This window comes from Danio rerio, chromosome 14 (assembly GCF_052040795.2).
Source record: "Danio rerio strain M-AB ecotype USA chromosome 14, GRCz13ab, whole genome shotgun sequence".
Lineage (NCBI taxonomy): Eukaryota > Metazoa > Chordata > Actinopteri > Cypriniformes > Danionidae > Danio > Danio rerio.
Genome location: NC_141034.1, coordinates 16,139,495 through 16,160,685, shown reverse-complemented (window position 1 = coordinate 16,160,685; position 21,191 = coordinate 16,139,495). Strand labels below are relative to the sequence as shown.

Below are 21,191 nucleotides of genomic sequence, written 5' to 3'. Positions count from 1 at the left end.
ACAATCATTTCATTGAAACCTAAATTATTTTATGTCCAGTTCAGATAGCATGAGAAAACCTATAAAACCCTTATAAAACTCCAAATGCCATTTTCATAAAAGTTCAAATGGAATGGAATACTTGCTAACAATTTCTATGAAATCTGTTTTCATAATGAATTATAGCTTAATTTATAATTAATTATGATCAAGCTGAGACATGCACGCTCACACATGCACTCAATAATGCAATTGCAAGTGATACCACTATGAGGGAGAGGGTATGGGATCAATTTCCCGACAAATGTATGGCAATCTTGGATTAAAAAAAAAGTTTATTTTTCATATTTATGATTATTATTTTATCAGTGACAACGATTTGATTGGTGGGATTTTGATCCCATAGTAGGGTTTGGTGCTGTTTTTTAGATGGTATGTCAAGATAATAGAGTTTAATCTATGCAGCGATAGAGTAAAAATGCAGTGGTGCTCTTTAAAGTTAGTCCAAGGCATTGGACCAATCAAACCTATGAGGTGGAACAAGTGTTGAGAGCTTATGATAATGGGTAGCAAGTTGGAATGACAACAACATCATGGTGGAACCACTTCTGAGCACTCCATCTGAACGGCTGCAAAGTCTTTGTTGTGCTCTTTTCTACCATAATAACTCTGGTGATTGACATATGTGTACTGCATTCTTTGTCGTGAACTGTATTCTTCATCAAAGTGCATAAACCAAACCATGACGGTTGTATGAAGGTAATCCAATAGCAAAACTCGAGAGCTTGCAAATCTGAATGTGAGAACTTGTAATAATAATATTTGTATGTGTTGGCTGAAATGTACTCACAGCTCTGATGTGAACAGCTGCATCTCTCAATTTGCACACACAGACAATAATAAACACACTTGTGTTTTGAAGTCGAAGTTGCAGATTAATAGTTATGCATTTGTAAAATGTCATTCACAAATACAAAATGACCTACACACATGTGCACAGCAAATTTGATTGCAGCTTTGCTGTACAACCACAAGTCGGCCCTCACAACCTCTCAGATTCGTCAGTTTAACTACAAATTTCTCACGCTCTGACTTTTGCTACACATCTTGCGCAATCTCTGTAGCAGAACTCATTTGTGCACTCGTAGATGCAGAGAGCAAGTTATTGTTTTTGGGTAAGTTGTTGTTTTTAATAATTATCTATATGTTCAATGCTGTTAGCTAAGCAAAGGTCTGTGCTAGGTGGTTTTGTAGTTTCTATAAGTAACAGTGGACCACAATCACTGTACACAGATGGCGCAGGAGAGGATGATAGAGCATAATCACTGTTTCCTCAGATTACTGTGAAGGACTTTAATCGATTCATTCATAGAGCAGTCACACCAAACAGCAAAGAGAAGTGGTTCAAACTCTACATTTCGAGTTTCATCAATTATTTTGAGGGTGAGTATTATCATGCTATAAATAAGAATAGCAATTAAATGCTTGCCTTGTCTGGTTCATACCAGTTTTTGTTATATTTTAATTACCTGCATCATTTCTATCTGTCCATTTACATGTTTGTGTACTTTGTATGCTTAAAGGAGAGATTAACGTGTTTCAGGTTGATGATGAATTCAGAGAAGCTGCATAGCTTGAGTAGGTTATTTATACTCAAGATGACAATAATCCATCTCATCTACAAAGATATCAAAATGTTTTAGATCATTTGCGAGGAAGCTGACCATTTCTATTTTAACCTACCAAGAGCGATTGTTTACAAGTATGGAGTCCCGTGAAGGAGCTCCAGATGAAGAGTTTTGTTTTGTGTTTACCTGATAGTTAAAAGTCACTTGACGCAGAAGTATAAACCAGGCTTAAGTCAATGCAAACACGAGAATAGACATCCTGCGGCGTGGCGCGAATTGATTGTTTAGCGAGTTTGAAGCGATAAACGCACGTTTGGCTCGATTTCAAAAATCTGAACTGAAGCGGACATTTGCGTCGCGTAAACCAATCAGGAGCTTGCCCTTGTGGGGCGTGATTGTGACGTACGCCTGTTGTTGGTGTCATGGGGGAAATATTCAAGCCGACACCGACAACAGTGCCTCAAACTGGGCTCCATCCAGGTTAAGTTTCTGGTGGAGTTTATGAGCTCATTGAGCTGGATGCACCTCTGAAAGGATCTAGTGGACTTGGACACGGCCCTAAACGTATCAACGCTCTTTTTGAGCCTTCATAAAACATATAAACACTGTTAATTTCTTAATAAAATCCATGTTATCCATTTAACAATGAAGCTAAAGTCACCGGGCAGACAGAAGCTCTACCCATCATGTGAAAACGCGTCCGTTCTGAAGTGAATTTGACGAGCGAATGAGGCGGATTTGATACGTGAACGATGCAGGGTTTGATGTGCGAATGAAGCAAGTAAACTGAAATGTTTACGCGGCTATTGACGCGCGAATATCCGCATCTGAAGTGAACATATAACAGAGAGAAGAATTCCTCATTCTCGCCATCATATGGATTTACTTTCATCGCCAAGACATTGGCCTCACAGCTCCGTAAATGTCGATGTCGTCACTTGTTGATCCGTGATCGGTAAAAGTAGCTTGTGTGGACTGCGCTATTAGAAAGTAGCAACTTTTTTTTTTTCAGGTCTTTTTGTTAGATCGATTCTATGAGATCAGTTTGCCTAAGCTGATACTTTGAATCGAAAGAGGCATAATAACATGATTTATTTACTTTGCATGTTCAAAAATAATTGAGGGGATTTTTTTAAAAACAGTATCAGGTGTGACTGGCAATGTTTATTTTTTGTCTACCTGTGATTAGTTTAATGAAATCGCATCTTAATATAAGCAGGTATAAACAGCAAGCACATGCTCTCTCTCTCTCTCTCTCTCTCTCTCTCTCTCTCTCTCTCTCTCGCAAGATGTAGGAGAGTGGTAAAGGTTTGGTGGGGTCATGAGGAAGACTGATTTCTACTGTCTACTAAATACTTTTTTTCCTTCTTTCCTTACATTTTTGGATTTATTGTTTCAAATAAATTGGTGAGAGAGAGAACGGCGTCGTTCGTGGATGATGTACATCTCTTTTATTTGACCATAGTGTCAAGTGCATGACAGAACAAGGAGTTAAGGTGGAAAGTGTGCCACTAGCCATGGGAGAACAAATCGGCTTTGAAAATATAGTTTCGGAGTCTAGGATGAACAAAGCAGTAGTTGTTTTTCTTAAGGAAGAATACTTTGTCGTGCAGCTTATTGAGAGTAGTGTAGTAATTAGTGGGAGTTTTTGTACCGTACTACCTTTAGTTGCATTAATGAGTAATGAGTTTTTTGATGCTTAATGAGAAAATGGAAGGGCCTTTTGAAGGCCTATTAGAAGACAAACAAAGCAGATATGATGATAACGACACTTTCTCTCAGATGTCAGATTTTTCCGAAATAGGTTCTTAAATGCAGAACAGTAATCTTTAATATCTACAAGAGATAAATAAATTTTTGGATAATACTATTGGAAGAACAGTTGAAGTAGAAGATTTTTTTCCCAGATACTGAAAAACTTGTGAAAATGGTTATTAGACTTAGTTCCTGCTCCCAACCTGACTTAATGTTCAGGCAACGCCATTTTCTCGTGGCTGCAGTAGCAGTTGATTTCAGACCACTGGTGAGTAGACTATAAACATTTATCCAGTATTTATTTTTCGGCTGTTTGTAAATACCGGAAAACACTGTTATAGGTAGTTTTAAGCCCTGTGCCTTGGCATGTGAGCTCGCTGGTTAACCTGCAAGATTTGAATGGTGGACACAATCTCTTTTAAAGTGCCATGACACCCCCCACTATCGGTTAAAGTCTACTTTAGAATTTTTTCAAAAGATGCATGATTAATGGGCGTGGAGCTCCGCGAGCACCGGGCAGGACTGGGCGTAGCCAGCAGGGGAGAAGGGGAGCGAACAACTGTTGATGACAGTTAGCTCACAAAATGAGACAAACCATGAGGAGACGCATGAGTTTATAGTTTACAAAGTTAAAATGCAAAGAAATGAACTGTGATTTAATGCCTTGCTACATTTGTCATTCGTATTTTCATATACAGACAACCACAATTTATATCATTATAAAGATAAGTGTGTTCATGTAAACCCTATAAATGAGGACTTCTCCCTCAATCCCTGTATCCAGCAGACTCAGTGCAGCAGGTCTCCTGTCTATTTTAACCATTAGCCCTGCTGGTAATTTGGAGGATTTAGGCAAACACAGCAGCACGGCGATGTGTCTGAATGCGAACGAACTCCTGATAAAAGACAGCGTCCGCCATTCTCTAATTCTCGTGCTGCTCTCCCGACAAAAATGCTAGCAGCAAACACACAGCTTTGCTGTATGATCGGCCCTGACAAGATCGTGGGGAAAAACATGCAACAAACCCTGTGGATCATGGAAACAAACACATATGAGCCTTCATGAACGGCTAAATACTGTGTGCCGTGTCTCACAGCTCGGGCTTGACTCTGGCAGATCTGGCAGGTCTCATGAATAATTAAGCAGCCGGCTCTTCTCATAGGATAAGAAAACTCCACTATGAAAAATAATGAGAAACCGACGCGTCATCATTGCACTTGCAGTACTGCGCTACGTCGCCGATTTTGATCCCGCCCTAAAAATCATTATAAACCCGGAAGCTGAAATTAGCTGACAAAAGCTCAACATTATCCAGTTTTCCCCACAATTAAAGCTGACAGGTGCTAACAATGTCTTAACTGATGCTCAACACACACAAATCTGTTAATATAAAAAAAAAAGTTCTCCAGTGTGTCCTGAACCTTTAAATATATGTCTGTGAAGCATGTTCCGCGGATGATTTACTGCGAGAAAAACATGCTTTAAACGAATCGCGGCATTTTCACTTGACAACAAGCATTTTTTTTTTTTTCACACGACATGCATTCAAAGCTGAGGCGGTTTCATTTGTTAGCCCCTTCCTGCTCGGTTGACATTGAAACAGCACCAAATCTAAACTCTCTCTAGGCATTTACACAACGCATTTTCAGCTGTGTAATGTTATTGCTTTTTTCCTGAGCTGATTATTTGTAGATCATAAAGCTTACTTTAAACAGTCCATGCTATTTTAAGCCTTTAATACAGTTCTGTCCTGTTCAACACATTCTAGGTTGGTCACAGTATGCTGTGGTTTCAGTGGAGCAAAAAGGCTGTGAGGACAATCATAATTTATTTTAGTGAGTGAATTTAAACAAACTTTTAAATTTGTTTAATTTTAATACAGCCTTTGTTTGAATAAAATAAGCTGAATGAACGTTTAATGCAATTACAAGTAGATACATTCTGACAATGTTTTATTTTGTTTCAGATGCCAGAAAGGCATGAATTAGAAACGTAAGTATTGTACTTTTAACTGTGAAAAAAGGATGATAGTCTAACAAATGAAAACTATATGCTAGAATTGTTTTAGATTTTTTTTTAAATAACTAATTGCCTTTAAAGAGCACTTTTAAATTCACACCAATCTTGCTCAATTAACAAGTACAAATGCACCAGTTAAGTTTAGCTGTTAGGAGTTTTGTTCGGAGGTTTATTACTTAATTCACTTGCACAATCTATATTTAAAAAGTAAATCATAAAGTAATGTGCTCTTAAAAAAATTTTAACTTTCAAAGCACACAAGAGTAAATTACACAAGGAATGAAGCGGTTTGTTTTTTTACTTGTTTTATATTTCACGTTTATTTCAACTTCAATCACGTGGTGGGCAAAAATCTCACAGAGAGCGTCTATAATGCTCTTAAAATTACTCTCCGAATTTGATGAGCATCTTCAGGAAAAGGAACCATGTTGCTGGTCAGCTTTTGGCTGAGTTCTTACGTCAGATTAATGTGGGTTTTTTGTCTACATGAATCTACATATTGCCTATTATTATCATCTCTTTTATTCTGGCCCTTTTCTGCTTTAACCACAGAGTTATTAAACATCATATTTGCATTATATTTTCTTTCATTAATAAGATGTCTGTCACGAGGACCCATACTATCAACTTTCCATAGGAATCATCTGCATCAATGAAAAAAGTCCACAGCTTAACCCATCCAGAGTGTTCATAATCTTTCATCATTCATACAGAACTGCCTCAAGTCTTCTGTTGTCTTTTCGGACTCATTAATCCCCTGCTCTTAAATTAGACAAAGTGTCATCTTGCTGTTACAGTGTAAAGGTAAGCTTACAGTTACAGATCTTTATAATAATTTTAATTACTATTTATTTATCATTGTGTAGCGTACAGTTTACAGATAAAATTTCTTATTGATTTTATCACGGTCCGACAGAACGGTTTTACGACTCCTGGCTCCAAGAAATCTGGATTTTCGTGACAGCTTAAGTTGTTCAGGGGGCCTGGATAGATAAGCAGGAAAACTTCAAAGACATTCCTGCACAAATACACTCACACACACACATACACCCCCACGAGGCTGTTCCGACAGAAAGAAAATGAACTCATCAAATCCAAAACCAGCACAAAACCAATGTGTTATGTTTTGTAAACTTTATATCTCATTTCTGACTTTTTTTTTACCTGTGTAACCTCTCTTATAACCTGTATGCATGTTCCATTTAGGCCTTTGTAAAGCATAAATATTGTAAGGATATGAAAAATTATGTTGATGTACTTTCAACCCCCCCATGTTTGGTACTGATGGGTTTCTGCTGACATTTTACAACACATGATGCATAGATCGAGACCATAACTCGCATTGCTTTATTCTTTAAAGCCCTGTATTAAATGCCTGTCCGCATGCTTTAGGCGGACGCTCAAATTTGCATACGAGCAGCCCAGAGACAAAGGAAGGTTCGCGCGCAAACTTTCCCCTGAAATCATTGGTCAGAATGCTGTACGGGTTGTCACGTGACCCGCAGGTATAAGCACACTTCCCCCCAAACATCTGGGCAGAAAGAGAACGTCCTAAAAAGGAACATCATTGACGGTGGCCCTCGGGCCACACGTGGCTTTCTAAGCCACATGGACTTTTTCCCGCCACGCTTTCTTTATTTTCCGGCAAAGTAAATTCAGTTTAAAGTTTGCGATCGTGTTCGTCCGAACTGCATTACAAACTCCACGCATCAAAGGACATCAAGAGTAGTTTTCATCACGACGGAAGAGAGACGCATAAAAGAGACCTCCAGACATGAAAAACCAGGTGATTTTAGTTATGCGATTAAGCTGTGCCCCTTTTATCAAAAAGGTGTTTTTTATAACCTTGGTGGTCCGTAATGGTGCGTGTGGAACTGAAAGTTTTGTCACTCTTTTACCTGAAATCTATATTTCCTAGCTTTACTATGTCTCTTTGCTGTTACACGTTCTATAGACCCGATATCTCCACGTGGTTTACCTTTGTTTTGTGTTTAATGTATGTTTGTGCGTTTGTTTGTTCGTTACGTCTGACTAGTCAATAAATTCCATTATAATCAAATGAATTGTATTGTTTGCCTCACGAGAAAATGTCACTGAAATACAGATTCCCCTGCCTAGCTATTATAAGTTGTTTAAAACTTTTGAATGATTAATCTACTTCACAAGAAGTAGCGATTAAATTCCCTTTTTCTAAATGAATTGATTACCGTGTCCGATCGGAAGAGCGGCGGCTCTGCTTTAGTTAGTTTGGTCAAATAACAATAAATTGATCCGGAATATTAAATGATTAATAATAATTCGTTATTGTTGATAATTAATATTCATAATCTGGGAATCCGCTCGGTCGCGCGGGCATGATCATTTACAATCATATGTTTTGTTTGACCAAATTGACTGAAGCTTAAGCCGGAATATTACTAATTAAGAATAAACTGTTATTGTTGATTATTAATATTTATAAAATGAGCTAATTTCATGTTACATTGTATTGTGAAAAAAGACCCAAAATTACAGTTTATATACTTCATTATATACTTATATACTTAGTTCAGTACATATACTTGTGTGATAGTAGAAGTTCATTATATGAAATCATATAAAGAATTTTTTTAACTTTAACTTTACTGTGTTCTACTATATGTTAATGTGTTTAAAAGGATAGTTCACCCAAAATGGAAATTATTTTACTCATCCTTAACTTGTTCCAAACATATTTGAGTTTCATCCTTTTGTTGAACACAAACAAAGATATGTTGAACAAAGCTAGAAATCTGTAACCATTGACTTCCATGGTATTTGTTTTTCCTACTATGGAAATCAGTGGTTACAGGTTTTAAAAATATCTTCTTTTGTGTTCAGCAGGGAAAAAAAAAAGAATCACTTAACTTGAGAGAGAGTAAATTTCCAATTTTGTGTAAAATATCGCTTCAAGTCCAAATGTTAAAACAAGCTTTCATGCTATCATATTAACAACATATTTTGTGAGTATTTAAAACTGGGGTCAATGTTATTCGCTCTTGTTTGAGTAGATGCACTTAAGAGAAAAGTAGGCAAACTGATATTTAAGTTGTGTTGCACAGCATTTGTATTGTTTTGTTGTATTTTGAAAAACAAAAATAAAAAACAACTCTGTGTATTACTTGTGTTGATTTTTATGCACTTAAAAAGATAAGTGGAATAAATGGACATTACTTAAAAATTTTAGGGCAACCAGTTTCCTTTTATTTTTAGGTAAACTCAACTTATCCAGGCTTAGAGTGTGGTAGCTGGAAGGGTATTATTTATCAATGCACAAGTTAAAGGAATTGAATTTTTATTCATTAATGTTTATGTACTATATGTTGGTTTTGAAAGAATTTAATTATTCTTAAAAATAAAGAGTCACATTTCAAATATGATAATAGTGTTTGTATAATCATGGCTGGAGATTGGAACTACTGAAAATGTTTAAGTTGATAAAAATGGTAAAGAGCCTAATTTTCAGTCAGGATGTGTACTTTTTAAAGTGATAAAAGAGCACAATTTAATTGATATTTGGAGAATTAGGAACAAAGATAAAGCAATATGCATAAGTTAAAGTAAATAATACTGAAATTAAGGGACTAGATTAGATAGATTTTATACGTGCAAGTCTTTTAGTAGTAGAGTGGTAGATGCTGCTATTGTCCCAAGTGGTTTTTCAGACCATCATATGGTAACTATAGATATAAATAAGAAAACAACATCTAGAACGCAATATTATTGGCATTTTAATAAAAAAAATTGTATAATAATAAGTTATTCTGTGAGAGTTTTACACATCTTTGGGAAAAATGGAGAGTAGAGAAAGATAATTACGAAACTAAAATGTTAGTGGTGGGAAGTTGAAAAGGTGCATACAAAATTGTTTTGTCAGAGTAATGAATCTCAAATTTCTTTAAAAAGTTCAGGATGCAGTTAAAAAATAGCAATGTGAAATAGGGCAAATAGAAAACATGATGTTAGACAATGAAGAAGGAACTGATAAAAGTGAAAAACTACATAAGTTTACAACTACATAATTTTACAAGAACAAGGCAAGGCAAGGCAAGGCAAGGCAAGTTTATTTATATAGCTCATTTCATACACAATGGCAATTCAAAGTGCTTTGCAAAAACAAGAATAAAAGAAACAAGTAAAATAAAAATAAAAACAAATAATAAAAATGCGTAAAAACAAAACAAAACATAAAAACAGGTAAAATGTGATATAAAAGAATGAAGAAGAAGAGAAAAACATGATAGTGCAATCTGTCGGACGCCGCACAGAGCTCATTCAGTAAAGGCACAGCTAAACAGATGTGTTTTCAGTCTTGATTTGAATGTGCCTAATGTTGGAGCACATCTGATCATTTCTGGAAGCTGATTCCAGCAGCGAGGGGCATAGTGGCTAAAAGCCGATCCACCCTGCTTTGACTGAACTCTTGGAACTTCTAGTTTATATGATCCTAATGATCTGAGTGATCTGTTAGGTTTGTATTCAGTGAGCATATCTGTAATGTATTTAGGTCCTAGGCCATTTGGTGATTTATAGACCAGTAATAATACTTTAAAATCTATTCTGAATGCAACTGGCAGCCAGTGTAAAGACCTGAGGACAGGTGTGATGTGCTCTGATTTCCTGCTTCTGGTCAGAATTCTGGCTGCAGCATTCTGGATGAGCTGCAACTGTCTGACTGTCTTTTTAGGAAGACCAGTTAGGAGTCCATTACAGTAATCCACCCTGCTGCTGATAAAAGCATGAACAAGTTTTTCTAAATCTTCACTAGAAACAAAGCAGCTGATTCTTGCTATGTTTTTGAGATGATAGTATGCCAATTTACTGACTGCTTTGACATGACTATTGAAACTCAGATCTGACTCAAGAGTCACACAAAGATTCTTGACCTTATTTTTTGTCGTTTGACCTTTAGTGCCAAGGTACGCATTTACCTTGAGAACCTCATCTTTGTTTCCAAACACAATCATTTCAGTTTTCTCTTTGTTTAACTGAAGAAAGTTTTGGCACATCCAATTGCTCATTTCATCAATGCATTGGCAGAGGGTGTCAATGGGGCTGTAGTCATTAGGCAGTAAGGCTAGGTAGATCTGAGTGTCATCAGCATAGCTGTGGTAGGAGATTTGGTTCTTTCTCACTATTTGGCTCAGAGGGAGCATGTAAAGGTTGAACAGGAGAGGTGCCAGAATCGAGCCTTGTGGGACTCCACACGTCATGGGTGTCCACCTCGACCTATGGTCACCTATACTGACATGGTAACCTCTACCTTCAAGGTAAGATCTAAACCATTTGAGGACCGTGCCAGACAGCCCAACCCAGTTTTCCAGCCTATCCAAAAGTATGCTGTGATCGACAGTGTCAAATGCAGCACTGAGATCCAACAATACCAGCACTGTTATTTTACCTGAATCTGTATTTAGGCGTATATCATTGATTATCTTTATAAGAGCGCTCTCTGTACTGTGATGTGCTCTGAAACCAGATTAAAAATTGTCTAAACACCCCCTGAAGTTTAAGAACTTGTTAACCTGGTTAAAAACAACTTTTTCAATGATTTTGCCAATAAAAGGGAGATTTGAGATTGGCCTGTAATTGCTCAATAGGGTGTTATCCAGGTTGCTCTTCTTCAAGAGGGGTTTAACAACTGCAGTTTTAAGTGAGGTTGGAAAAATCCCTGAGAGAAGTGAAGCATTTACCACTTTTATCAAAGTGGTAAATAAAGTGGTAAACAAGTCAAAAATGCTTTAATAAGGTCATGTTTTTGCACTGTTAAGGATATGGATGCACCTTGTTCCTGATTTTTATTTTTTAACTTGAAAGAAAGGGGGTTCAACACAATCATATGCTTCATTTATGATATCCAAATGGAAAAACTACGGACAATCCAAATTAAATGTAAAAAAAAACTGCTGTTGATTTTTACTCTGAATTATTTAGTGCTGAGCAGTGTGATGAAGAATGTGCAATGGACCTTTTTAAAGATCTTCCTAAGTTGCAAACTAAAAGAGAAAACTTGGACAGTAATATCGGTTGGCAAGATTTTACAGATGAGTTACAACAACTTTCATTAGGACGTTCGCCTGAAATTGATGGAATAACTACAGAATTTTATCATAATTTTTGGAACATTTTGGGAAAAGAGTGTTTAGAAAATGGAGTTCTTCTAAGTAGCTGCCATAGAGCAGTTTTGTCTCATTTAGCAAAAAAGGGGGATTTTACTTTTTTAAAGAACTGGAGACCTGTTTCACTGTTGTGCACTGATTACAAAACACAAAATGTTTAGCAAATACGTTAAAATGATATTTGGAAAAAAATATTCATGGTGATCAGACATATTGCGTACCTGAACAATCTATGGACAATCTTTTTCTTTTGAGAGATTGATTTGAGTTTTTAAAAAATATATATTAATATGGGGCTTTTAGCATTAGATCAGGATAAAGCCTTTGATCGGGTTGACCATGGTTACCTATTCAGTCTTTTCAGTCATGGTTTTAGTGAATATCAAGATGTGTCTGTACTGATGAAGGTAGGAGGAGGGTTAAATGCCTCAATCCCTGTGAGAAGGGGAATCAGGCAAGGATGTCCACTCTCTGGCCAATTACACAGCATTGCTATTGAACCACTTTTAAGAAGAATACAACAAAATCTTAATGGCTTTTTAATACCTAATTATATAAATTGTGATATGATGTTATCTGCTTATGCTGATAATATAACAGTTTTTATACATTGAGAAGATGATGTTAATAATCTCACAAAAAATAATAATAATAAGTTGTATGAAAAGGCTTCAACTGCAAAAGTTAATTGGAACAAAAGAAGCATATGCAGTAGGTCGATGGATAAAAAAAAAGGCTTCCTGATCTACCAGGAGAATTAAAATGGGGAAAGGAAGGTCTTAAAATTTTAGGTGTGTTTTTAGGTTCATCTAGTTTTTAGGATAAAAAATTGGGAGGGACTGCTGCAGAAGTTGGTGGCCCGATGGTCCAGATGGAAATGGCTATTACCACAAACGTCTTACAAAGGGAGAGTTTTGGTAATAAATAATCTGGTAGTGTCTACACTATAGCATAGGATGGGTTGAACCAACAGAGGAGTTGGTTGCGTCTATACAATAAATAAATAAATAAATAAATAAAGTAGAAACTGGTAGTTTTTTCTGGACTGGTCAACATTTGATTCGTGCAGCACAACTGTATTCGCCTAATTGTGAAGGAGGACAAGGATTGATAGACATCAAAAGTAAAATTCAAGCTTTCAGACTGGTTTCAGCCCAAAAACGTTTGTGTAAAAGCAAGTTATCATGGATTTAAACTGCTTGTGCAATCTTGAGAACAGTAAAGGGGCTAATTTATGATCTGCACCTTTTTTGGATACAAACTAATGAAATGGATTTTACAGGAATTACATACATTTATAAATCAGTGACACAAGCATGGAACAAAACCTTCAAGATTCAAAGAATATTTCACATTCCTAAATACTGGGTGTTGGAGGAACCCCTTTTTTATAATCCAGTGGTTCATGGCACATTGATATCTTCGAGGAGTGTACAGAACAATATTATTAAAAGGAACAGTACAAACTTAAAACATCTGGATCATCATGTATCAACGCTGCGTACGTCCAAAAACTTTGCATACGTCAGGTTTCACGCTCAGAATCGCTCACGTTTGGATTTACTAACAATGAAATGAATGTGAGAATGTTCATTGTTCCACGCCAACTTCATGCTTGGCGCACGTACATTTGTCGTGTGTGTGTTTTATTTCCATTGGCGACTCCTAGAGGCAGTTGTGTTAAATTGCACACTACAAAGTATTTTTGAGCTGTGCAATGGCAGCTGACAGCTGTTTGGGACGAGTTCATCTGCATGTCTAGCAGGTATATAAGGTTTCCATACCATACAGTTGACCAGCCAAACATTAAAGCGCAACATGCAGCGATCGCCGGTTTTCCCAATGTAATCGGAGCACGCACATTGCTATAAAGGCGCCATCTGAAGACGAATTTGCATATGTGAATCAGAAACATTTCCATTCAATAAATGTACAAATAATATGTGATGCTCAAATGCGCTTAACATAATACACACACTTATCAATGATTCCTAATTGTGTTCCTCGTGATGGAAGAGTAGACAAAATCCGATATGTAGTGGGGGGGGGAAGTAGAACGAGTTCATCAGACGCTGGATTCGAACCGCATTCTTAAATGATAGTGTGAAAACATGTTGCCATGTGCATTACGAGCTACGCCACTGATACTGATGTAATCTTCCCTCTTTAGCTTTGTTGTCTCTGCCGATCAAACGGATGAAAATCACTCAACTAGCTTATTCCAACGACAAACTTGCAAATAACACCGTTTTTCTCCAGTCTACCTCCGATGGGAGCACCTCCAATTCACATTCTGTTCAAAGTTTCTCTTTTTGCTTGCTTTTGCCATTACTTTTTCGCTTGGTTTTGCTAAAGTAGAGTCATTAGCATATTCAGGAGGCAGGGAAGGGTTTTGCGCTCGTGCAAAGGCGTACAGTTTCACGTTCATTTGGATGTACAAAGAGAATATGCATGGGATTTGGCGTACGCAGTGTTTCAAACATCTGATTTTTTTACTGCGTACGCACATTTACAGCTTTGTGTGTACGCAATGTTTTAGTATGATTTCAATGCAAGTCTTTGTACATGAAGCCCCAAGTCACTGTGGATGGATGGAAGTCGGTAGAGGACATGTTATATACAGGATTAAGATCCCATTGTTTGGCTACACGATTCTTGGAGGAAATACACTCTTTTTTTGCCTGAACAGTATAGAGCGATTTTACAAAAATAAATAAACAATAAACTAAAAATTTCCGACCCAATTTTCCTTTGAGAGATCAATGGAGGTCCCTGTATAAGTCTCCTCTTGAGAGAAAAGAACTGGAGATTTGCAGTGGAGACTTGTTCATGGGGTGATAGCTACGGCAAACATGTGCCTCATCCTAATCCAACAGTAAGAGGGGAGTGTGTTTTTTTGTTAAAGAAGAGAATGTAGAACATTTGTTTTGAAGTTGTATACGACTGGATAACCTTTTTTAATGTTTTAAAAGAAGGGCGACACAGTGGCACAGTGGGTAGCACGTTCGCCTCACAGCTAGAAGGTCGCTGGTTCGATCCTCGGGTCAGTTGGTGTTTCTGTGTGGAGTTTGCATGTTCTCCCTGCGTTCACGTGGGTTTCCTCCAGGTACTCCGGTTTCCCCCACAGTCCAAAGACATGCGGTACAGGTGAATTGGGTAGGCTAAAGTGTCTGTAGTGTGTGTGTGTGTGTGTGTGTGTGTGTGCGTGTGTGTGGATGTTTCCCAGAGATGGGTTGTGGCTGGAAGGGCCTCCGCTGCGTAAAAACATGCTGGATAAGTTGCCGGTTCATTCCGCTGTGGCGACCCCAGATTAATAAAGGGACTAAGCCGACAAGAAAATAAATGAATGATGTTTTAAAAGACTGGTTTAGAGGTTTTGGTGAAACCTTTTCTGAAAGTATTTTTATAGGGGGAGTAAAGTACAAAATGCCAAAAAAGATAATATTTACTCTTTTAAATTATGTTATTGGTACAGCAAAACTGTCAATTTGGAAAACTAGAAAAAACAGAATATCAGGTGTTGGTGGAATAGATCCAGTGATAATGTTGAAAGGTTTAATTGCAAATAGATTGAAAATTGTATTTAGCTTCTATGTATTGGTGGGAGATCTAATAACATTTGAAGAAAAGTGGTCTCTAGGAAGGATTCTATTTTGTGTTTATGAAGGTCAGCTTGTACTCAATTTATAAAAATAATAATAAGGTAGTTGGTGCTAATCTTTATTTGGTTTTATAATAGACTAAAAGATTACTGAAATATGTTATGAATGAACATTTAATGGACTAAAAATGTTTTGCTAAAAATTGTATTTAACAAAGCTGTTGTAAAACTCTCTCTCTCTCTCTCTCTCTCTCTCTCTCTCTCTCTCTCTCTCTCTCTCTCCCTCCCTCCCTCCCTCCCTTCCTCTCTTTCCCTCCCTCCCACTCTTTCCCTCCCTCCCTCCCTTTCCCTCCCTCCCTCCCTCTCTTTCCCTCCCTCCCTCCCTCCCTCCCTCCCTCTCCCTCCCTCTCTCCCTCCCTCCCTCCCTCCCTCTCCCTCCCTCTCTCCCTCCCTCCCTCCCTCCCTCCCTCCCCTGGTCAAATAAGGCACCGGTTATAATGCTGAAAAAGGTGCAGATCTTTATTTTTGTAAACACTTTGTTTTTAGCAGTAATTTAATGCTGGGCATGTCATCGTGATTGACAGGTGTGATTGACAGATTTTTAGGGCTGACCGTCGGAGATTCGTCAGAAGACTGAAGTGTTATTATTCGATTTCTGTGTTATTTTACCATGATAAAATGAGTTGTTCAGCAGTAAACTATACTTTTTGACCTACAGGATCTGGTAGAACACTGTTTACTCTGTAATGCCAAGGTTTTATCAAGCTTTATTATATAAGTAATATGGGCAGTAATTCTCTTTATGGGTTTAAATAATAATTAGAAAGACAAAACTAATGTTTTGCCTATCACCACATAGATCTCCTTTTTGAGTTTCAGCATGCTATTAATGTTCTAGAAACCAAATCTTAAATAACAAATAGAGCTGTAAATGTTATGTATTATTTATATGCATCATGTATCGTTGACTTTTTATTTGAAAACTCCTTATAAACATTCAAATGAAATCAAATTCCTCTTTGTCAGATATAATGAAGGCATCAAATAAACCAAACGAAAGTGCAAAAAATAATAAACAATATACAAGCGATGTTTCAGCAACTGAAAGACATCAGTTGATGTATTAAAACTGTGAAGTTTATTGTACAAATTGACGAGGATTATTTTATATAGTGCAGGGTTGGGATGTTTAAATATCCTGTTTAGAAATCTTGCTGTATTTCTCTTTTAAACACCTTTTTTCCCACATGGTAAATTGTTATCTATTGTGTGAAAGGCTATATTCTGGGTACTGTTGATTGCTAATTTTAAAAAAAAAACCTTTCTAAAATGTGTGTTGTATATTGTTCATATTTTACATGTGTTATTTTTACACTGTAAAAAAATTCCAGATTTTCACAGTAAATTACATTAGTATCGCTTCACAGTATTTCATTGTAAAAATTCACAGTAATATGTTGTATTCATAATTTTATTGTGAAATTAAGGCAGGTAGCATGATTACAACAAATTACTGTAAAAAGGGCCATATCTTTTGAATGGTAGTTATAGAAATTTAAACTTTTTTTTAATTCAACATAGAAATTACACTAAAAAACGCTGGGTTGGTTTTTTAACCCAAATGCTGGGTTGAGACTGCTGGGTAACAAAATTGGGTTGATTCAACCCAATTTGGGTTGAAAATCGGTCTTTATCTATAACCCAGCAGTGCTGGGTTGGGAACGCGGACGTGAAAGAGAGCACGCACGTCACGTCAACTTGCAGGGACATCAATGTGAGAAACCGCCATTTTCTTTGCGCTGTCTTTGAGGGGAAGCGAGTGAAATTCTGTGTGAGACGCAAGTTATTTAGTGTGTATTTAACAATTTTCATAAGAAATAACACACTTAGTTTACTTAGTATAATATACACGCGCTTTTTTTTTCAGTTTTTCTGCCTGACGGCCGACTTGTTGCCCCACCTCACGCCCGACCTGCTGCTCCGCTTCACCACCGACCTGTGCTCGCCTTATGGCCGAACTGTTGCTCCGAGTCCGCCTGACGACCGACCTGTTTCTCCGGACCTGTTTCTCCGCCTGACGGCCGAGCTGTTGCTCCGCCTAACGCCCGACCTGTGCTCGCCTCACGCCCGACCTGCTGCTCCGCCTCATGGCCAGCCTGTTGATCAGTGGACGGGAAAGCGCGCATGGCATCGGAAGGAGCTTGAAAAGTATAAGGTAACTAATGAAACTAACGTGAAGCATGTTTGATGACCACTTTATAAACACAACACCTAGGATAATTTAGGAGCTTTTTATTGTAATAAAATGCCTTTTGAATGACACAGATTTTTATGTTGGCTAGGTGATGACAGTAAGTTACGTTACTGTGATTTGTGATCTTTCTGGGGTGTTAACTGTGAAGCAGTAAGTAGTATTTTTACTCATGTATTTCTTAAGTTTGTTCATGGATTTTTGTGACAATACTTTGATGCATAAGTGTTGAATTCAGCTTCTCTAACAATGTTTTTTTTAATCAAAATATATACAATAATTGTCCTGCTCTGCATGTACATTTTGTTTAGCTGTACATTGAATAGCAAATGTTATTAATTTACTATGAGCATTTTACATTCTAGACGTGATTTGAGATATCTTTAATTAATCCAGTATGTAAGGGTCGTTTCATGCAAACGGAAATGTCTGAGCTAAGGCTAATTCCAACCTAATCATCTTCGACTCCAAAAAGAATAAGTTTGACCACCGTTTTATGTGACACCCTGGATAATTATTACCATTTAGGAGTATTTTTGTGATATAGTGACTTTTGGCTAACATGATCTTTTTTTACTTAATTTTGCTTAAACGCTTTTATCTGTTATTCTTTTTCAGATGGATAATTGCGTGAAAATCAAACTAAAAGAATGCAATCTTGAGGAGTTAATCCCCACATTTGAAGGTATGTAATAATATTTTACTTGGTTCATTGTAATCATTAGGGCTGCCTTTGTCTAAAGATTTGTCTGGTTGACTTGTGATGTTCATTTGAAGCATTAGTTGAATAATTACAGATTTATTAATAAACCTTTTATTCATTAATTCATTTTCTTTTTGACTCAGTCCCTTTATTAATCTGGGGTCGCCACAGCGGAATGAACCGCCAACTTATCCAGCATATTTTTTACACAGCGGATTCATGCAGCATACATTGACTTTGCCAGTGTGAACTTTTTTTCTGCAACTATTGGGTAGCACATTCGCCTCATAGCAACAAGGTCACTTGATCGATCCTTGGCTGGGTCAATAGGCGTTTCTGTGTGGAGTTTGCATGTTCTCCCTGTGTTCGCGTGGGTTTCCTCCAGGTGCCCCGGTTTCCAAAGACATGTGGTAAAGGTGAATTGGGTAGACTAAATTGTCAATGGTGTATGTGTGTGAATGAGTATTTGTTTCCCAGTGATGGGTTGCAGCTGAAAGGGCATTCGCTGCATAAAACTTATGCTGGATATGTTGGTGGTTCATTCCATTGTGGTTACCCCAGATTAATAAAGCGACAAAGCTGAAAAGAAAATGAATGAATGAATAATAAATTTTTAGTTGACTAATGGTTATTCAATTCTTAGGGGGCAGCCCTAGTAATCATTAGCCACTTCAACATGCCAATTTGTCTTTGTCTGGTTATTTTTTAAAATCTGCTGTTCATGCAACCAGTGACATTCTCTTGTTTTATTTTTAGCACAGGAGTGAACCTTTCCTCGTTTTTAGGTCAATTTGAATACAATTCAGAGGGTAAGGATTCAATTAAAGGTTTCTCGATGCATAATGATGCATTTAATGCATAATGCTTGTCTTAGTTATTTTATTAACAATGAAAATGTTATTTTTATGTTTGTTATTAGGGTGGCATGGGGGCACAGTGGGTAGTGCTGTCGCCTCACAGCAAGATGGTCGCTGGTTTGAGCCGCGGATGTGTTTCCCCTCCACAGTCCAATGGCATGCGGTGTAGCTGAATTGGGTAAGCTAAATTGTCCATAGTGTGTGTGTAAATGAGAGTGTAATGGGTTGCAGTTGAAAGGGCATCTGCTGCGTAAAACATAAAAAGATGACGATTTTGTGAAAGTTGTGATTTGGTCACAGCTATGGTTTCTCAAATTTTTAGTGATAAGATGCTTTATATAGATAGTGAATGCAACAAACTCTAAATGGCCTGTAAGCCAATTATTTTCATTAAAGGAGAAGTCCACTTCCAACAAAAAGATTCACACATAATGTACTCACCCCCTTGTCAACCAAAATGTTCATGTCATTCTTTCTTCAGTCAGAAAGATTTTTTTTTAGGAAAATATTTCAGCAATTTTATCCATCTTCATGGACTGAGATTGTGCCTCATTTTTGAAGTTTTTAAAGAAAATTTAAATGCGGCTTCAAATGATACAAATATGGTTGCAAACAGTCCCAGCTCAGGAAGAAGGGTCTTATCTATTCTCATTAAGAAAACACAATTAAATACTTAATAATTTCAAATGCTCATCTTGCCTTACTATTACTTATTAAAAAAAGTTCCTTAGGCAAACCTGTTGTTGCATTGTCATCTTCACTCGGGCCAAAAAATTGCAGCATAGTGCCATGGTCAGTGGTTAACTAATGCCAACACTGGCTGATAGCTTGGTGTATTATGGCCTTAATTGCTTCTAAAGGTATTTTAGGTGTTCTAAAGTTAACTCTAAAGATATTTAACTTTAACACTTTTGAGTTTATAATAAATCTTAATTCTATTTATTTTTTTCAGATTGGGACCAATATTGCTGAGTATCTTCATCCATTGAATTCAAGAATCTATTGAGTTTCCTCATGTTCTCGTCCTTGGAGACCACCACTTCTTTCAAGCCTTTGCTCACGTGCTGTGCTATTTATTATTGCAAAGTACATTACTTGCTAAAGTGGACGTTTGCTATAAAGCATTCTACATCTTTGGTGTGAACTACCCCAATCAGTGTTCCCTGGTGTGGCAGACTGTGGTTTATGGACATCCTGGGGAGGAGACACTAGCAGTAAGGGTTCTGCTAGCATTAATTTTTGCTGACAAACAGTAATCATTAATACTGTGACCTCACTGCTTCATTGGATTCTGTGTTCTTTAACTTGTACTTTGGATTGTGGGGGAAAAGGAGCACCCAGAGAAAATTGATGTTTGCACATAATTGTTAAAGGGAAAGTTATAAAATGTTTTCTTATTTTTTCTTAATATAAAATTTGTATTTTCTTAGTTTTTATTGTTTGTTTTGTTTTTTCAAACTGTTTGATGCCTTTTCATTATTACTTTCACATATTTTTTTCTGCATTGCAGTTGATGATTTATATGAGAATATGTTGATGTTTGTGCTCAAATTTGTATTTTGAAGTTACTTTCTGACTTAAGTCATTTAGATGCATTTTCATTATTACTTCCTTATACTATTGTTTTTTCTCTACTCTGCAATAACATTGCAATTGCCTCTTACTGATGATTCCTGATTTATACATGATGCAAATGCTTTTGAATGTATTTCAAATATGCATTTTCTTAAGGTAATTTGTCTGATTTCAGTCTGATGCATTGTATACTGAACTTTAGTCAGTGTTTCTGTGATAAAGTTTGATAAATTTTCATAGAAATTGTCTTAACCCTTTAACTACCCTTACAAGAAAAAAAAAAATTGGATTGCATTTCTCAACTGCTAATGTCGCTATTGAACACAATCAGTACATTTTAACACATGTTATAATTTCTAAAATATCAACCTCTACCAAATGATTGATATGCATGTTTATGGTAAAAGTACCAGAATTACCAGAATTATGAAAAATCTGAAAAATTATGTATAAGACCAATAAAAAAAAAAAAAAAAAAAAAAAAAAAATATATATATATATATATATATATATATATATATATATATATATATATATATATATATATATATATACACATACATACATATAGGGTTGTAACGGTATGAATTTTTTACGGTATGATAATCGTCTAAAACAATACCACGGTTTCACGGTTTCACGGTATAAGGTATTAAATAGTAATTCTCATAGCAAAGACCCTGAA

General features: G+C 36.6%; 2 protein-coding genes across 2 annotated transcripts in view; one reads left to right on the top strand and one right to left on the bottom strand.

Annotated features, from left to right (window-relative positions):
* Positions 1 to 21,191, bottom strand: part of rraga (Ras-related GTP binding A) — a 149,668-nt gene that overhangs the window by 109,527 nt on the left and 18,950 nt on the right. The window lies entirely within an intron of this gene.
* On the top strand, positions 458 to 20,994 carry LOC108192157 (uncharacterized). Its single transcript, XM_087280956.1, has 8 exons — positions 458 to 477; positions 1,329 to 1,422; positions 17,048 to 17,335; positions 17,463 to 17,524; positions 17,990 to 18,056; positions 18,831 to 18,883; positions 18,994 to 19,109; positions 19,884 to 20,994. The coding sequence occupies exons 1-5, from the start codon at positions 458 to 460 to the stop codon at positions 18,003 to 18,005; spliced, it is 480 nt and encodes a 159-aa protein (XP_087137082.1). The 3' UTR covers positions 18,006 to 18,056; positions 18,831 to 18,883; positions 18,994 to 19,109; positions 19,884 to 20,994.

Bases quoted from the DNA above. Each gene is read 5' to 3' on its own strand.
- LOC108192157 (XM_087280956.1), top strand. From the start codon at position 458: ATGCAGTGGTGCTCTTTAAA. The intron at 1,423-17,047 runs GTGAGTATTATC...TTTTTTTTTCAG, and splicing joins TTTCATCAATTATTTTGAGG to TTTTTCTGCCTGACGGCCGA. The intron at 17,336-17,462 runs GTAACTAATGAA...TATGTTGGCTAG, and splicing joins AGGAGCTTGAAAAGTATAAG to GTGATGACAGTAAGTTACGT.